The sequence below is a fragment of the Lampetra planeri genome, chromosome 41, assembly GCF_965212315.1.
Source record: "Lampetra planeri chromosome 41, kcLamPlan1.2.h2, whole genome shotgun sequence".
Taxonomy (NCBI): domain Eukaryota; kingdom Metazoa; phylum Chordata; class Hyperoartia; order Petromyzontiformes; family Petromyzontidae; genus Lampetra; species Lampetra planeri.
Genome location: NC_136147.1, coordinates 1847984 through 1866773, shown reverse-complemented (window position 1 = coordinate 1866773; position 18790 = coordinate 1847984). Strand labels below are relative to the sequence as shown.

The 18790-nt window shown below is 45.8% G+C and overlaps 1 protein-coding gene across 1 annotated transcript in view; it reads right to left on the bottom strand.

Moving 5' to 3' along the window:
- LOC144732057 (tetraspanin-15-like) overlaps window positions 1–18790 on the bottom strand; it is a 249423-nt gene that overhangs the window by 112487 nt on the left and 118146 nt on the right. The window contains exon 5 of the mRNA XM_078613289.1: window positions 8763–8879. Coding sequence (XP_078469415.1) covers window positions 8763–8879 — 117 coding nt within the window. The remainder of the gene's footprint in view (window positions 1–8762; window positions 8880–18790) is intronic.

The following is an 18790-nucleotide window of genomic DNA, read 5'->3' as shown; positions in this document are numbered from 1 at the left end:
AGAGACGCGCAGAAAGCCAGCCTCTCCACGGGGGGCACGAAAGAACGCGCGACTCGTGATTGTCACGCGACGGGCTCATCGAAGGTTACCGGTTTCGTGCAGCCATGACCGCTCCCCACCGTCGCACTGCGTCCGAGGCACCGTGTCGCGACCATGGCAATAATAGAACGACGTTGGGAAACAGCTCGCGATACATTTCCCAAGATGGGGGGTGGGGAGGGTTGTGTGGGGGGGAATGATTGCACTGACAAATTACATATGTTGCAAAAATCAAGAAAATGATAAGAGCCGAGGGAGAAAAATACCGTCTGACGTGCACCACGATCCATTTATCAATACCCCGCTGGTTTCAGCTTGCACATTGTTGAATGTTGGACGCAAATTCGCGCCGCCTACGTTGGGCAAAGGCGTATCAGGAGAGCTTGGACAGATTTAATAAGTGTGGTGATTTAATAAGTGTGGTGAGGTTGGTTAGATTGGTTATGTATGTATGTTGAACTTCTTTCGCACCATACATAGCCAACCATGTTAATCGAAGGTGCGGTTAGAGACGTTTAAAGGTTTTGAATTAAAAAAATTGCAAAAAATTGCAAAAGTGGCTCAGCAGTGGAGCAAGCGGCTTGTAATAGAAAGTTTGAGAGTTAAAATCTTAGGTGGCGCGGGGTGGGGGGTGACTCAGCTTTATCAATAACACCACTTTGTGGGAAGTCAACAGTGGTTGCCCTATGGATAGACTCGGCCCCGCCAGAGGAATGCTCATGTTCCACCACTGGCTCACGGCTGCACACGGGAGATGTGCATCAAATGCCTTTGGGCATAAAATCGCTTCGACTTTCCTTCGCAAGGACTTTAGCGGGGTATCTATAAACGGAGCAGCCCGTATTTTAAAGCGACCTACACTGCAATGTTGACGACGTGGTTGGAATGGTCGAATGATCACGTCCGTTTCTGACACATCGCAACAGCCTTCACAACCGAGCATTCACGGAAGCTGCTTGTATTTTTGACAATCACGGCGCAATAACTGGCAGTACCCTCTGCAGGGATGTGGTGCTGTACAGAGCAGGCACGTGACATTGATTGAGCCGGTCACAGGGGCCATCATCGTAGAGCTCGCTTTGTTTCTGTCAGCTAACAGAGCTAACTCCACCATTGGTACCTCATTTGCCAGTAAAAAATATGATAATTGTTTTTTTATCCTTTTATCTGGCAACAAAACTGACACCTTTTTATTACGAGAGTCATGTTTGCATAGACCACAATACCTGCAGTCATAATGCAAACAAAACGCATAACTCTGATAATGTATGCACTGTCTAGTGAGACGAGCCTAGTGAGAATAGGCTCTAAGGAAAGCTAGTGAAACTAGGCTCTACGGAAAGCTGTCTCGGGTGTGGACCAATCAACTTCAAGGACAGTGCATACATTATCAGAGTTATGTTTTTTGTTTGCATTATGACTGTAGGTATTGTGGTCTATGCAAACATGACTTCTCGTCAAAAAAGGTGTCAGTTTTGTTGCCAGATAAAAGGGTAAAAAAACAATTATCAGAGCTAATTCCATTCAGTTTGCAGACACACTGGTCATCCTTTAGCCATACATAAATGTAGAGATGTGAAAAACAATGTTTTCAGCTCGTAAAAAATAAACACGTGGGCACAATGCTTGCCGCTCTGCATTATAGCGCACGTTAGGCTACAATTCTACGCAGCGCGAACAAACGAAAGGTTATTCCAGATTTCATTAAAATACTTTAAATTAGGCATTCGACACAATCCTGGGCCAAGAACTAGCGCGCATGGAACATAATGCATTTTTTATTAACTTATAAACTCAGCAGTCTTCTTTAAATGTTCAACCACATGCATGCACAACACTGTGAGCAGTGGCATGCGAAGAGTCCGACTCTTTGCAACCAAAACTACATCGCACGGGCAGAAGTCAAGCTATTTGCAGTGTCTCTGTTGACCACCTACATTCAGTAATCACAAGTCTAGAATCAATTTTGGAGCATAGTCTCTTTGTAAATTCACCGTGATTCACGTCCCGTGATTACGCCCCACACGAGCCGGCATACACATACAAATCAAACTAAACCATCCGCAACCTACCAGACAAAGCCTACTGAGGTATTAACTTATTTTTCAGAAGTGCCCTGGCCACAAATGATAGCTCAACAAAGTGGCCCATCATTTGGACGTTCACAGCACCAAAAAAAAAAAGCTAAATAGCCTCAATGCACGTTTCAATACGTTTGTATATTGTAAGAGGAGGGATGCTGCAGCGGTGTAATGGTTAGCACACTGCACTTTCAGTCCAGTGATCGCCGGTTCTACCTCTTGAAGCAACTCTAAAAGTTTTCTCGAATCCACCCACTGCTGTTCGCCCAGCAGTTTGAATAGGCACGCCACAAGTTAAGTCAATCGCAACAAAATGCTGGTGACCTTCGAGATGTTTATATGCAAGGGCCCTTTTCTGTTACATATAGGGCCTAGTTTGACGTAAAAGGATATAATGCACAATACCAAATAATAATTTGTGTAGCTGTGTAAATTTTTTTTAAAACATTGCGTCAAAATGATATACTTCCGGAAAATCCATCGCACGGATGTATCGTGCACAATCATAACACGAAGCTTTGTAACAATATTTTTTTTGTGAAAGTTCGATCGCTTTAAAACCTATTAATAGTATTATGTAAGCATTAGGTATAAAGTAGTGCAAGCAAAAAACTCAGGGCAGGAAGAAAATGTAATTTAAAACTATAATTATTTTCTTTATACTGTAATTGCTATACTTTGTCATTAAAATTTGACACATGCTTGCATCCTAAGTTGCACAAATTACAGCATGCATCATAGTGCGCAGCACAACTATGATACTTTGTAAGCATTAATCCCACAGAAACGCGCCGTGGTGGAGAGACGTTCACCACCTCGCCTGGTATACAGAAGGTCATGGGTTCGATCCTGACGGTGACGCCTAAATATTTGGAGTTTGCATGTTCTCCCCGTGGTCGTGTGGGTTTTTAAAGCAGAACAACGCCACTCACTGGATTTGACACTCGCTATTAAATTGTGACTGGCACAAATCAACACTGATTCTCTTAACGGAGACCGCGTTGATACAATTGTGATGGCATTTTTTGTACCAGCATTATCAAATACAAAAGATCTAGTGCATATGTATTACATATGCAATATATGTGTGTGTGTGATAGGTAGGAATGTGCCGAAAAAGTAAGGTTTTTGTTTAAATCAGTGCTTACTACCTGCTAAAGTTGTCGCCATCCTCCAATCGTCCACTGGGGCCAGTGCTCACCTCTGTGGGTCACCCTCAGCCTGTACGCGGAAATTCCACATTCCGTCGTCGGGAACCAGTATCTCCTTACGACAGGTTCCGTCGACCGTCCACAAAGTGGGTTGCAATTTCTTTTCAACTCTGCAGGAGTGGTGGACGGTCTGAATTAATCCCCCAACTGAGATTTGAACTGGTCACCTCGTGACGATGAGACAGCTGGCTTGGTGTAGTGCAGGTTCGAACCGATGTAATGGTATAATTATTTGCATCCACTCGAGGGAGCTCTACGGAACGCCTCAAGGGGCTATCTTGGCCTACTCTTCCACACTGGCCAGACATCTTGGAAGAGGTGGGAGCATCTACAACTCTACCCCACCGCACTTGACCTGCCGCTCGGCTAACAATTATTTTCGGGTTAGATCGCCTAAATATAAATGCGTCGTTCAACCCGCCACCGCCCGACACAGCCAATGAGTAAGGTTTGTCACGTAAACACGCCAATTACAAAAACAATTAGTTACTAGTTCATGCTGCCGGGTGGACAGATGCGGTATAAGGATATTTAAGAAACCTGCACCATCGTTTCAAGCGCCGTGCCAGGAGTTCTAACCGAACCGGAGGCCTCTGGATTGCAGAAGTCCGGTGTGCCATCCATTACACCGCTATGGCAGCACACACCATTCACCCAGACGACACTCCCCTCGCACGGCAGCACCGGAAAGCCCATAGCAACTACCGCGATGGCTCCCCTCTCCTGGGACACCCGCAGTGGCGAGATGTTAACTACCTTGCCTGGTATGCGAGAGGTCATGGGTTCGATCCCAACCACGATGCCTGCATATTTGGAGTTTGCATGTTCTCCCCCGTGGTCACGTGGATTTTTTTCCGGGTCTTCCTCTTTTTCCCCTACACATTTAGAAACATGCGGTTTGAGTATTTAGCTGCTATAAATTTCCACACGATAAGCCACTTCGTTCAGCTATCATTTGTGGTCAGGTCGCTTCTAAAAAAGAGCCATATAGCTCAGTGAGCCTTACCTGGTAAAAAAAAAATTTAGTATCGACCCCACACCGCCGATTAGCACCGTTGGCTACGTACGGTGCATACAAAAGTTTTCCCTTCATCACCAATCGTGAGAGTGGGGGGCAAGGGGGGGCTGAGACAATCAATGTAAGAATGGCAAGCTGATTGTCACCGTGAATGGGAATATTATATTTCGAGGGACTCTTTGGTTCGCATTAAAATAGCGTCCAAGGCTCAGGATGAATTATGTTGACGTGCTGAATGCTGCCGTATCATTCTGAAATGGAATGCTGTTAAAAAGAAAAACACCTCCATAGCATTCATCCATTCATCCCTGAAAGATTCAACTGTTTAGCTTGAATTCCTTGACAAAAATGAAGCACTCCATTCTTCAATAAAAGTTCCAAAGTGATTAATTGTCTGGCACCACATTTTCGTGAGAAATGGCTCAAGGATTATAGACACTAAAAGAGCCTACAAACACGGTTTGCCCTTTGATATTACTAATACATCCGATAAGACACGGCTCAGTGTTGATAGCATGCCAGTAAAAGTAAAGCGCCAGCCGTGTGCATGCTTAATTTTCATTAAATGTGTTGCAACGAGCGTGATTGAACCTTCGCACACATGGTCAGCTTAACCCCTTGCCTTTCCAACGTGCGCCATTATGAACACGTTACCGGCAACGTTGCTTACACGAATACGGCCGTGGGTGCTGCTCCCATGAATAAGCTTGACTCATTGAAGTCTCCGTCATCAGGTGGGACCGTTACAGCCAGATTTGCTGCAAATCTACTGCAAATCTGGCTGTGACGGTCCCACCTGATGACGGAGACTTGTGTTGCCTCCGAAACGTCGTGATTTTTTTTATTAATTTTAATTTCATTTTTTACCTACGTGACTTTACCGAAAGAACTAAGAGTATGAATCCTTACAGTCACGAAAGCTTCAAATCTAGAATTGACTCACTGACTTTTACACCCCATCCAGAGGACTCGGCAGGTCTAACGGACTGACCTCGTCGCCTCATCCACGCTGTGTTTCATACCACCACCACGACCACCCCTACACACCGCACGTCACGACGAACTCACCCACTCGCTCACTTGCGCACCGCCGATTAGCACGGTTGGATTCGTACGGTGCGAAATAATTTCTAACATACATACACACGAATGCTATCGCACTCACTCACAAACCCACTCACTCCTCACTCACTCACCGCGATGCCGGTCACAACGCTTCTCTCTCTTATCCAAGAATGCTGTTTGTTGCTGGCTGCTTGGCATTTTGGTCCTTTGTGCAAGTTCTCACCTACCTTGATTTAACATAATCGTAAGTAGACATACATTTCTCACTTTTGGTGTTTACTCGATAATGAATTATTTCAGTAAATGTTTTGGAATTTGCTTTATAGGCATTTTCAACAATACAGTACACATTTCGCTTGGCATTACTTACACTGCGTATCAGTGACTCCACTGGAGTCTATGATTGGCATCTTACAGGTGTCGGCCTTGTTTTAATTTACTTTATAAATGCATGGGGGCGGCGGGGGGGGTCAAACTCGACGTTAGTTTAATATTTTAAATATCTGCCGCAACACGCAATGGACGACTTTGTGAACTCCACAAAGGGGCTCTTATTGCCTTATTTAGAGGTCACAGCACCGCTCTAACGCCCTTAACTCGGTCCAACGGCACCACTGAACACCGGTGAGATCGTAGTTCGGTCACAGACAGGCAAGCCACCTCCAGGATTAGCCAGACATGACCCTCCCCATTACATTTCCTCTTGCCGCAATGTGCAATGTCTCTCTACTCCCGATGGCTGAGTGATGCTCCCCCGGTGAGATTCTTTGTTAAAGGTGAGTGTCTCTCACTGCGTCGGTCACACAAGGACCAGCGGGCGGTCGATTGTCAGCGTCCAAGAAGCGTTAAGGCCGCTTGCGCACAAAACGAACCTCAAATTCGTTCACGCTTTTCGTTTTTCTTGTCTCTGCAGCCGCTCCATGCAGATTAACGTGCGAGCATGTGGGCAGTGGGCGTCTGGAAACGTGAACAAATGTCACGATAGCCTGCTGACAAATGAACTAATGTGCAAGCAACAATGGGCTGCGTACGGCACACCGAATGGTTATAGCCAGCAGAGCCAAATCACGGTACAAAACCGGCCAAAGGCAAGCTGGTTTCTTTTCTACTTGCTTGTATTGTTTATGGAACACATTGCCGGGCTTTAGAGAGGCTGATGTTCCACCCACAGCTGTAGACCTCAAAAAACTTCGCGACAAAATAATGACGTTTTGTTGTACTCTCCAAGCGCATGTGACTGTGTTTGAAACATTTCACGCGGCGGGCGTTTTTGCCGTTGGTCCGTGCTCGCACACCGCGCCGTGCTTCTGAGTCGTGTTTGCAGACCGTGCACAATTGTGCGAGTGATCAAGCGCTGTCTGTGCGTGCGTGCGTCAAGGCCAGACAACACTTGCATCACTTACATGACGCGTCGGCAGTTGCACGAGTTTCTTTGTGCGCGTGAGTGCGTGCGTAAGTGCATCACCAGTGGGGAGCGGTAGTGTAGCGGTTCGTGCGCTGCGCTACGAACTTGGTGACCCGGATTCGATTCCCGCTCACGGCCAACACCAGTGAGGATTATCTGAACCGGTCCTGGGCCTCCCTGAAGTCGACTCAGCCTCAAATGAGTAACTGGTGCGGTGTGTAAACATCACCACTGGTATTGGCCACCCACCCCCTCATATGCCGTGCCGGCCTTCATAGCTGCTCGCTAACAGCACTTGCCCCAACAGTCTGTTAAAGGCTATCCGGGGGATCTTTGTCTGTCGATCATAAGATGTGCGCACACGAGGGTGCCACTCAACATGCAAATGGTAAACGTGAAGTCTCAGTCTTCTTGGATCACTCCCTTCCACAACTTGTTACCCGTGGTGTGAAAGTCAACAGCTGAGAATCTCACTCCACTCTGTGCATAGTCACAGGTAGCTCGAAGTCCCCCCCCCACCTCCTCCCGCTCCTTCTTCTCTCCGTCCGTGCCTCTGCGTTTATTGGAGCAACCGGTAACCACTGAGTGGATTGCCGTTAAACTCACAGCAGCAGCAGCAGCCTCAGTTTAACGGGAGAATCAATAAAGCCAGGAGGGCAGTGACCTTGAAAATAACAAACTCGAATTTCGAGTGGCACCCCCTGAGTGAGCGCGTGTACATGAGCGTGCATGAGAGTGCAACGGTTCGTGCGAGGGCAGTTCCTCGTATTAAGTCCCAATCCGTGGTGAACGTTTGAACGTCATCCGAACAGCACATTATGGGGCTGTCAATTTTTAGGAAATGTGAATTATCAGCGGTTTGGCGGCGTACACGGGACTTGAACGCACCAACGCCGCCGTCGCGCGAGTCTGTCCGAGTTCGTCCGAGTACGCCCGACACCACCGCGCTATTTTATGAGAATTTCACCCTCACCGAGAAAAGTGGACAAATTATTTCTGTGTGAGAAGTGCTCAGCCACTGGAGCTGTGCATTTTAAAATCTAGTCTGAAAACTCATTTCTTGAGAACTGCTTTTTGTGTTTAGTTTGTTGTCCTTCGTTCCGCATCTCCGATTAGCACGGTTGCCTACGTACAGTGCGAAAGAAGCTCAACATACATACAACTGGTTGACATATTATGCCCCAAGTAAAAAATCTGCTTCATCACTACACTAACGATTAACCCACACATAATAAAGTGTCAGAAATGTGAACATCTGAAATCACTGAAGTGCCCATGCTGTTTCGATCACATCAAACCACCGAGTTGAGTGTGACTCACCATGAATGCCGCATGTAGTGGCGTGTCAACATGGGACATGAGTAGACCAAGGTGGTTTGGTGTGGTGATGACCCAACATCTATGACTCCTAATCGTACCTTCCACCACCATTCTGTGCAGGCTCTGGGAACCGGGCAGTTGAAGGCAGTCACCCTCGAACAATAACGGAGGGCGGAGGAGCGACGCTCACACAACAACGAGCGGAGAGCCGGGCGGTCGAAACAAAGCAAGTTGGCACAGCGTGGGGGAGCACAGGTGGTGCATCTGTCGGTTGTCTCAGTTGGTTAACCCGTAAACATATATTCTAAAAACTCAACACACTCGTTAACAGCGTACGGCTGGCGACGTTTTGTGCAACGGCCCTTCTGCATAGCGCACGTGCTGCGTGTTGTAGACGAACGTGACGAGTTTTGTCGTCGTCGCTGCTGTTAATTGTGCAGCAGCGGCATCACCATCAAACAATTTGCCCAACCCATAACGGCAACACCTGGGCGCCCGTCCCGTGGCTTGCTGCCAGCGACGCCTTCGAGACGACGTCAAAGCTCACCGTAGCCTGGCACGAGCGCGGTGGCGATGTCGCTGCTGCTGCTGTTGCTGTTGCTGCTGCTGCTGTTGTGCCGTACCTTCTCAGTGACGCAGCACGAGTATGGGACCCCGCAGGCCGCCTTGCCCGGAGCAGAGCACAGGTGGTAAGGGTTGGACTCCCAGTCCGTGTACGAATCCGCTCCGCAGCACTGAAACTGTGAGAAACAAAAGACAAAGATAAAGATACCACCCCGCCATATAGCCTTTAGCAGACCATTAGGGCAAGTGCTGATAGCGTGCGCCGATGAAAGCTGGCACGGGCACACGAGGGGGTGGGTGGCCAACACCACGCCCGGCCGCCTTTGTTCCCCCGGTTCTGATGTTTAACACACCGCGCCAGGTACTCATGTAAGGCTGAGTCGACCTAGGGGAGGCCCAGGACCGGTTCATATATTCGTCACTGGTATTGGCCACGAGAGGCAATCGGAGCCGGGTCGCCGGGTTCGTAGCGCAGCGTAGCGCTCATCACCGCACCAAAATGCCAAATGTGCCTCAGGATGCCACATGGTGTTGATGGTCAGACATCTTGAGCATTCGTGTTCGCGTGGAGTTGTTTTGATCTGTGAACAGATTAGACGCAGTCAATTGCTATTATTCGTGAAAATCTAGTCCCAAATCACCTCATAATGAGCTCTAAATCACCAGTTGCCTGTAAATGTACAGGCCGCAAGTCAATCCACTGCTGGATGAGAGGAGACCCCCGCACCCCGTGTGGGCCGCGAGGTTTGTTTGACCAAACGTCGCCACTCTGGTCACGTGGCTTGGTGGGAGGTGGTGGGAGAACTGCAGACCAGCAGATGTTTCTTCACAGCCCTCCACTGTGCGCAGCGCCTACTGCACCCGTGTTGGGTTGCGTGCAACACAAGTCCACCCGTCCGAGCGCTATCCAGGCTCAAGGCCGCTTAGCTTCTGAGAATTTGATGAGATCGGGCGCATGTCGGGCGATTGGGTCACAGGAAATAACGAAGTCATTGGTCAGTTTAACACGTAGGGCTTTCGCGACCAATACCATCCATAATAGAGTTTTTTTGGGATAGATTGCGTAAATATATAAATGTGTTGTTAAAACCTGCCACCACCTGACACAGCCAACTAGTAAGGTTTGTCACGTAAACAGAACGTGCCAATTCGTCACTAGTACAGCACACCGGTGTGTTGGAGAGCCAAGCCACAACATTTACAATTTGAGCCAAGCCACAACATTTACAATCTGAGTGACGAATTGGCCACGTTCTGTTTACGTGACAACCCTTACTAGTTGGCTGTGTTGGGTGGTGGCGGGTTTTAACGACACAACGTTTATATATTTACGCGATCTAACACCAAAAAAAAACCTCTCTTATGGAAGTCATTGGTGTTTGAAATGTCGATTTCCCAAGCAGAGAAGCATGCGAAACGAGGGGGGATGGTGCTCACAAGAGTTTACACGGAAGGGTTACGACCCCCATTTGCTGTGCGGCCGTGTCTTGGCCACCTCACAGCCTGCAGTCTGACCAAACTAACAAACTCGGAGAGCCATTGTAAAAATCACTGTCTACTTTGCGTCAAACGCGCCTCGTTTAACAAATGGCTTACGCAAAAGGTGATTGGGATTTGACTCACAACCTTACAACCATTAGCCCGCCCACTCTAGAGAATGAGACGTCATAATGAAGACGTGCAAAAAAAAAAAATCAGTAACGGGATAATAAAAAATAATAATTGTGAATGGATAGATCACGTGGTGGTCAGCAGGCTCCCCACGGAGCCAGATTGCACCAAGTCAATAATAGTGTATTCCGACAGCATGCCAATTTGCGCGGGGAATTATCATCGCAGCCTTTCGCTCTGAAGAAACAAGTAAGTTTGAGGGTTTACGCTCGCAGTATTACCATGATTGTTTTTGTTATTGATACGAGTAGACCACTGTGTGTCGGTGTGAGCAGTCGCCCCGACGTTTTAGGCATTCCGCCATCCAGTATGTTTAAAAGTACAGCACCCATTTTATTTGTGTATGTACATTGAACTTCCTTAGCACCGTACGTAGCCAACCGCGCTAATTGGAGGTATGGGGGAAGGACAACAAGCTAAACACAAAAAAGCAGTTCTAAAGAAATGAGTTTTTAATCTCAATGATTTAAAAGTGCGTAGCTCCAGTGGCTTCCTGACATCGAAAGGAAGAGCATTCCAGACGGCCGCAGAAGCGCATTTGAGAGCACGCCATGCGGTGACCGCCTTTATTTAGACTAACGACCTCTTATTATTACGTAAAAAAACCGCAATTATTACAATACACTTATTTCGGTAAAATTCCAGTAATCGCATTCGCAAGAGAACAGGCCCAATGTGGGTCCCCTCTCTTGTGTGAGGTCCTGGGGACATTGCCCCAGGATGACCTCTGCCAGCCGACCCTTCTCGCTGGGTGGCCAATGGGTGTGAGAGCCAAAATCCGCCACTTAAACAAATGACCCACAATTGAATTATAAACCAAATTGTGAAAAAAGCAAAATACATGTTCGTATGCCACCGTGGTCACCTATATTTTCATTGCAGAATGTTAGTTTTCTAAAAGCCATACAACCTGCTCGTTTTCCACGTTGTTTAATGAAAACTAAACATATGTTGTTCTTTCCTCAATCATTGCCCTCGGTGTACATATTTTGAGTTGTGTCGCTCCAACACAATCTTCTTCCCCTGTTGAGCAAACTTACTGGTTGCTTTGTTTTGCTCATTTTTATTTTTAGTGCAAATTTGCATCTTTCTTTGTCATATGATATGTTATTTTCAACGTGCTACACGCCGCACAGCGTGAGTTAATTCTTGTACAGGCACGCGGAGGGACCACAGATATGTGGGAAAGCAGCCACGTGGTGAATCAGCACTACCAACAATTGCCAAAGCTCTGTTGGTCCTCTATATATAAAGGTGTTATTGGCCAATTCATGAGTTCTATATTTGAAGCTTTCGTGACTGCAAAGGTTCATATTCTTAGGTTTTTTCGGTAGTCACGTGACTTTTCCGAAAAAACCTAAGAATACAATTCAGGAGTGTTTAAACATGCCAGAGGAAGCCAGAGGACCCGGAGAAAACTAACACGTGGGAGGGGGAAACACTCTATCCCATACTGGTGGAACTGGTGGAGTCAACATTTGCTGTACTGTCTTCTCTTTGCGAGTCAGGGTGTGACCCATCGATGCCCACCGGAAGGGAGTTTCATATTATTTGTGTGCGATCCACCATCCCTTGCCTCTGGATTTCAGGCGTGTGCCACCACCAAACTTGTGAAGTTCATCAGTCATTTCCATTGTCACGAGCACATCTGAGGCGTTTCATCATTTCTCTGCCAAGGTTTATGCCTATATTTATGTCATCGTTATCCTGCCAAAAAGTGGCGGCATTATGTGGCCAAAAAAGCTATACAAATCCGGCCGGAATTCAAAAAATGATTAAGGTAATTTTATGCAGCTATTTATAGAAAAAATAATACATTGCTTAAGTAAAGCAATTTTGGCGATGAAGAGGTTGACGTTTCAGATGTCACACTTGAATAATGGAATACCGCCCTTCGAAATTTAAAAATAGGAATGTTCCTGGACCAGTTAGGATATCTGTGGACATCATTAAAGAAGCGGGACTAACTGTTTAACTAAATTTACGAAGCTATTTCATCAATGATTCCACACAAATGAAATACTACCTACATCAATCATTCTTCTGTCCAGAAATAGGAGCACAAATATGATCTGAAGAATTAGAGAACCATCGCTGACTATCACACACACACAAAATCTGTTCACAATCTGTAAAAATAATAATTGATATCGAAACCGACCACGTGAGTGAGCTGGATTTAGAAAGACCCCTTAAGTAGCATCAATAATTTGTTTGCAAAAGACTAATAGCTTTTTGTAGCCTATAAACATGGAATGTTTTTTGTACACAATGGGATATTCCTTGTTTGGGCCAATTCAAGTTGGGGGGATGCTCATTTTTTCTGACAAATTTGAGCCCTGGGGGGAGGGGGACCCCAAGTCGCCGGGTGCACAGATTGAATTTCAATCGAGGTCACACGAGACAGAAAACTCATTCCGTCACGTTCCCTCGCTAATTCGTGCACACGTCGGCGTATCGTGGAGATCTTTTAGAATCTGCGCTTACGCAAGGGATGCACTCTTATCACGCTCACAGACTCGACGTCTCGTGCTAACACAGCACGCGCGATTATATCGTTGCGCTGGATATTAGAATTGGAGACCCTTGCCGGAGTCAAACTGATCCAACTGACACGGTCCATAAACTGCCCAAATTGAGTCCCAGCAGGAGGCAGTTGGTGACCTTTCTTAACGAGGGTCATCTTTTACATCGCCCCAACATCAACAACAATAACAAAAACGAATTCATCAATTGCCAAGTCAAGCGGCCCGGCGTCATTAAATGCAATAGGAAACGCATTGAAGTTTCCATTTCCAGGGCAAAAGGGCCAAGCAAATATATAAACGAACATGTTTATTGTCAAAATGAACAAGCCACACGAACCACAAATGGACAAATCTATTTGTGTTTAGGCTTGTAAAGGGGCAGCCCTGAAATTCCTTGCTCGTGCCACTGCTGGCAGAAGGGCAATTCAAGTAGTCGGCTTATGGAGAAACTGAACCATGTCACCACTGGAATGTGGAATTTCCATCACGGATTCATGGTACGAACAGAGATGATCTCTCCATAATGCTCATTCGAGCATGGAAGGAACTTTTATTTTTTTGTATTGTCTGGTGCAGTATGTTTTTGTTTGTTCATGGGAACGTTAATCGGATTCATAAGACACTTTTCAAAAGCAAGGCAACACACACACACACAAAAGCCACCTGCGACTATTATGGACGTGTGATGGAAAATGGATTTGCATGTGAAAAGATGATGTGCTACTTCACGAACAATAGCTGTGACTGCCGGGGCGAACCCTGATATCAATTGAAGAGTCGGGACATGACTTGCGGGGTGCATGAAGGCGAGGAAAGCTTAATGCCAGCATATTCACGTCTGAGCTTTACGCGGTTCAACAGTCCACACTCTCCCTGCAGCCTTCATTATAACGACTTGCGCAAGAACGACTCCAATACCTGCACTGAACCTGTGCGATCAAGGTGAAGCCTTGAAGGATTCGTTGATCCACTCCACACGTCTCTACGCTCCACGTCAGAATCACAACATTAATTTACACTGGGGGAATCCGATGAGCTATAAAGCTCTTTTTCACAGATGTCCAGTAGGCGCACGGGGTAAGAACGTGACAACAACAAACAGTACAACAACACGATAGGAGTGAAAAGTACAAGAAAGGTGAACAAATCACCCAAACGCACACAAATACAACACGAAACCATCCCCATCCAACCAGGCAAAGCCCACTGAAGTGCAGGTAGTCCCCGACTTACGATGGAGATGCGTTACGACGACCCCATCGTAAGTCCAAAATATCGTAAGTCCAAAATGGCCTAGCCTACCCAGGAGTCTTAAAGAATATTGATAATTTAGCAAAACAAAGCAATTTACAGTACCGTACTGTATAAACTATATACGTACAGTACATCCCGGCAGCGTCCCAACGTATCGTATCGTACCTAGTTCGCTGCTGCGTTTGCCTGCCGAACGAAATGTAAAATATTTAACAATTTTGTCATATCGATATCGCCATCGTAAGGTCGAAATATCGTAAGTCGGGCCAGCGTAAGTCGGGGACTACCTGTATTCACTTCTTTTCAGGCAGGGCGCCCACCTCTTCCAGGACATTGGAACAGTGGAGAAGTGTTTGTTCAAACACCTTCTAGAGCTGCCTCTACAGAGGCCCTACTGCCAGTAGTGGTGTGCACGAGAAATTGCAGGGCTGCACCTTTAACTATTTTAACTATCCAAGACGTGGGCACACACGTCTGGCGGTTAGTTACAACATTGAATGGTTCAAATAATGTGCTGCAAGAGTCAATGGTGGGTAATAGAAAATAAAAAAGTAGGTAAACGTTGTTTGTTAATTAAATTAAATGAAAGAACCTGTAATTCATCATTCAATTAGCCAAACAGACCGAAGCGTCCCAGGGGTGTCTGCTCACACACACGGCAAAACCCTGCATGCTGTCGTATGCAACGGTGAGGCTAATCCGTGTCGTATGGATTGCAAACCAACGACTGATTGCAAAAGCCAGATTTTATTTGACAGAGCTGTCTACAAACAGCGCTCGTTCCCAACCTGAGCTGCGGCAAATAATTATCGTAGAGCGCGGAAAACTAATTATGCGTTCCCCCCTCCCCCCCCCCGTGAATTGTGGGTTATATGTAAATGGTTTATGAAAATTAGCGGATCAAAAACTGACCCGTGTCTGCCTTCTTTCAAACAAATTCTGATGGGATCTGGAAGGCACATTGGCAATTATGATATAACTGTGATTTCGTTGTAGTTATTAAACCGCGTTGTCCATTTATAAATGATGTACAATCCACAACCTTCTGGGGAAATGTACAACGATGTGAACATGTTGATAGAATCTATACGAAATCAAGTTTGGATCCCGTGATATTTGTTAATGATCCTTGCATCAATAACATTGGGTTCAACGTCATCATCATCATCATCAGCCATGACCTATCCACAGCTGGATTTAGGCTGCCCCACAACGACACCATCCCTCATGGTCCTTCGATGCCACAATTTATCTCCTTCTTGCACATGAGATGAGATCATCGCTCCATTTCCGAGGTCATCCTAATCCTGGGCTTGTTCTCTCCGTTGGTTATCATTCATTTGATTACCAGTCCTGTCGATCATCCATCACCCAAAGGGGTGAAACATTAATCGTCTGCAAAGCTAAATATATTTGAGTGGGTGGAAAGTGCAGCTGCTAATCAGCCCGTCAGATCACTTGCCAAGAACACTGAGATCAGAAAATTGAGGCCCCGGTGGTCCAACTTAGATAAAGCGAGATTCACAAAGGCCGCAAGGTTATTGGTCTTAGCTGAGTGACAAATTAATGCATAACAGAGCACATTGTCCAATACGTGTGGGGTTTTCACCGTGTTTTATCAAACTCGGCTCTGAGGAAGCATCAATCATAGACGCGCAGAGCAAACCATCTGCAGAGATGAAGGGCATGCTGCATTAGAGAGGTAAAACAAATCCTTCTCGCAAGGGCACTGAGGCACTGTTCGTGTCCTGTTTACAGGCCTCAGTATGAGGTGGAAATTCGACATTACTAGGACGGGGGACAAATCTGTCTATAGAAACAACCGCAGGTGATTTGCTGACCAAGTGGGACTCGTTTTATTGACTCTCAACCAGTATTTGAACTCGCAACGGTCTGACTGGGAGCCAGTCACTCTACCCATGAGCCTCCTGGCCGGATAGAGAGGTTAAAGTAAGGCCTTCCATATCGCTGTTGGAAAATGCTATAGCATAACGCGTTAGTCACCTGGCACTGGGGCTTTTGGACGAAGAAAAATATACTTTGCTTAGGATACTACTGTATAATGTCAACTACTCAACAAGAACAACAACGGAAAGCAAGGATTGGGAGAAATGGGGGAGGTCTGTGCTCAGCAGTAGGAGGTGACGGGCTGGCAATAACAACAACAATGACATCATTATATATTGTCAACAGCACGTTTGGAATATAATTGGTGAAACGTGCTGAATGTAAATGTACGAGGGAAAAATAAAACGTGTTTTTGAAATACAAGCTCACAACTCAACTGATTTCGAGGTTAAACAAACGTTAATAATGTTTACATTACTAAACGAGGTGTTAAATTACCATTTGCTAATGGAAAAGCTACCAATCTCCAGCTTCTCAGAGGTTGGTGATTTATTTACACCTAACACGTGTGTGCATTATTGCCCCCGCCTCAGCCCCCTCCACTCATTCCTTTCATCCTCATAGATAATATTTAACGGGCTGCAAGCTAAACACTTACTCTCATTCTCCCGTTCATTTACCATCGTCCAGAAGCTCATCGCATTTCCAGACAATATCACATTTTCACGAACCATAATCTGAATACGAAACAAGGAAAGAAAGACCTTTTTTAGTCTTTTAGCAATAACGGTTAGGTTTTGTATGGATTCCATTTGAGACGCGTTCGTTAATAAAGTCCTCACAGAATTATCAATTCATGCTCGCCTATGGAAATAAACATTTGAAATATGTTGCAGTGTGTGTGATTGATGAGGTGGTGATCAAAATACTACTGTCGTGAGGGCTGGGCTAGGTTAAGCCTCAGCAGCGTCTTTCTGCAGTCCCTGTGTACCGCCGAAGGACCGACCCGACCGCCCTCCTTGTTCTGCGCCCGTTCCCATGAACTTTTGCTCTGCACCGGCGGGAAATTCTCACTCACCCAAGACGAGAATGGGCGACCGACTCTGGCTCGGTGGCACAGCGTGCGGCTCTCGCAGCAATCGGAAGGGTTGCGAGTTTAAATCCTGGCTGGGAGGCCTTCTGACTCGGCCGATCAAAGTCTTATGGGGGGAGACTCAGCCACCCCGCCATAGAAATGTGGGGTTTCCTTTGCCGGGTCAGGGGCTGTGAACGGTAAATGAGCACCGCCTTCGATGCTCAGTCGATCGAGAAACCACGGGCTGCTTCAGTGTCTATTCCCTTCTGCGTGGATTTTCAATACCGCAGAACCCCTCCTCTTAACCACGGTAATTGGTTCGACGAAACCGGTCGTTAAGTGATTTCGTCGTTAAACGAATATAGGAAATCCATGTTGAAAGCTTAATTCGTTCCGAAAGCATCACCCACAAAACGCATTTTATAATATTTAAACAATGTATATTAATAAAAAGATAAACTAACAACATCAAAATAAACACGTTTAATAAATGCATTAATTAATATTTACTGTACCTACAACAGCCTGTTGTTAACAGGTCGTTAAGTGAACAACTTGGGCTCTGTGGAGGCCTGTCTTTAAACGATTAGTCGTTAATAGCGGTGGTCGTTAAGAGGGGTAATACTGTGCATATTTTTAAGGATTTTTCATTCCAACTTTGCAGCATTCGAATTGTACGGTCAGTGTAATGACACAAATGAATTACATTTCCATTCAGGACTCTCGCAGTAATACGTGTCAAAGAATTACTCCCATAAGATGACGTGGGACATGCGAATCTCACAGACTTTACTGTCTACATGATGTGCATGTCCCATTGCTTCTGTACAGCTTCTTCAGATGTAGCTGAATTTAAACGCAAGCTATATCCAAATTGTACTGCTATGTATTGATTCAACATCACAATTAGCTATGGTCGATCCACTGCTGGATGACAGCCTCCCCAAGCGGCCACCACCTCTCGCGATCCCATAACAATCCACCGACACATTTCAAACCGTGCATTTAAATCGGCGACTGCAAAGGTTTGTCAAGTACACGGCTGAGCAACTGTGTTTAATGGATAAAGTTCAAACAAGAAATAGCTGTCAATTCGTGGCAATGCCACGTGCCATGTTCCAGGAAGCTGTCACAACATGCACAACCGCGTGGCATCTCAACGTCACGTGGGTTCCCCCACCTCCGATGGGGTACATAGTGTGCGAAAGGAGAAATCTGAATATTTATTTATACTGGAGGAATCCGATGAGCTAGAAAGCTCTTACTCTTAGGTTTTTTCGGTAAAGTCACGTAGGTAAAAAAATGTAATTACAATTAATAAAAGTAAAATAGTACTTGATACAGCAATCGTGCTGTGACGGTTCCACCTGAAGACGGAAGCTTGTGTTGCCTCCGAATCGTCGTGATTTTTTATTAATACTTTTATTAATTTTAATTTTAATTTTTTACCTACGTGACTTTACCGAAAAAACCTAAGAGTATGAATTCTTGCAGTCACGAAAGCTTCAAATCTAGAATTATAAAGCTCTTTTTCTCATCATGTCCAGTAGGGGCGGGTAAGAACGAAACAACAAACAATACAAAAACATGATAGGAGTGCAAAGTACAAGAAAGGTAAAGAAACCACCCCAAAAAATACAAGTAAAACTAAACCATCCCCATCCTACCAGGCAAAGCCCACTGAGGTATTCACTCATTTATCAGAAGCGAC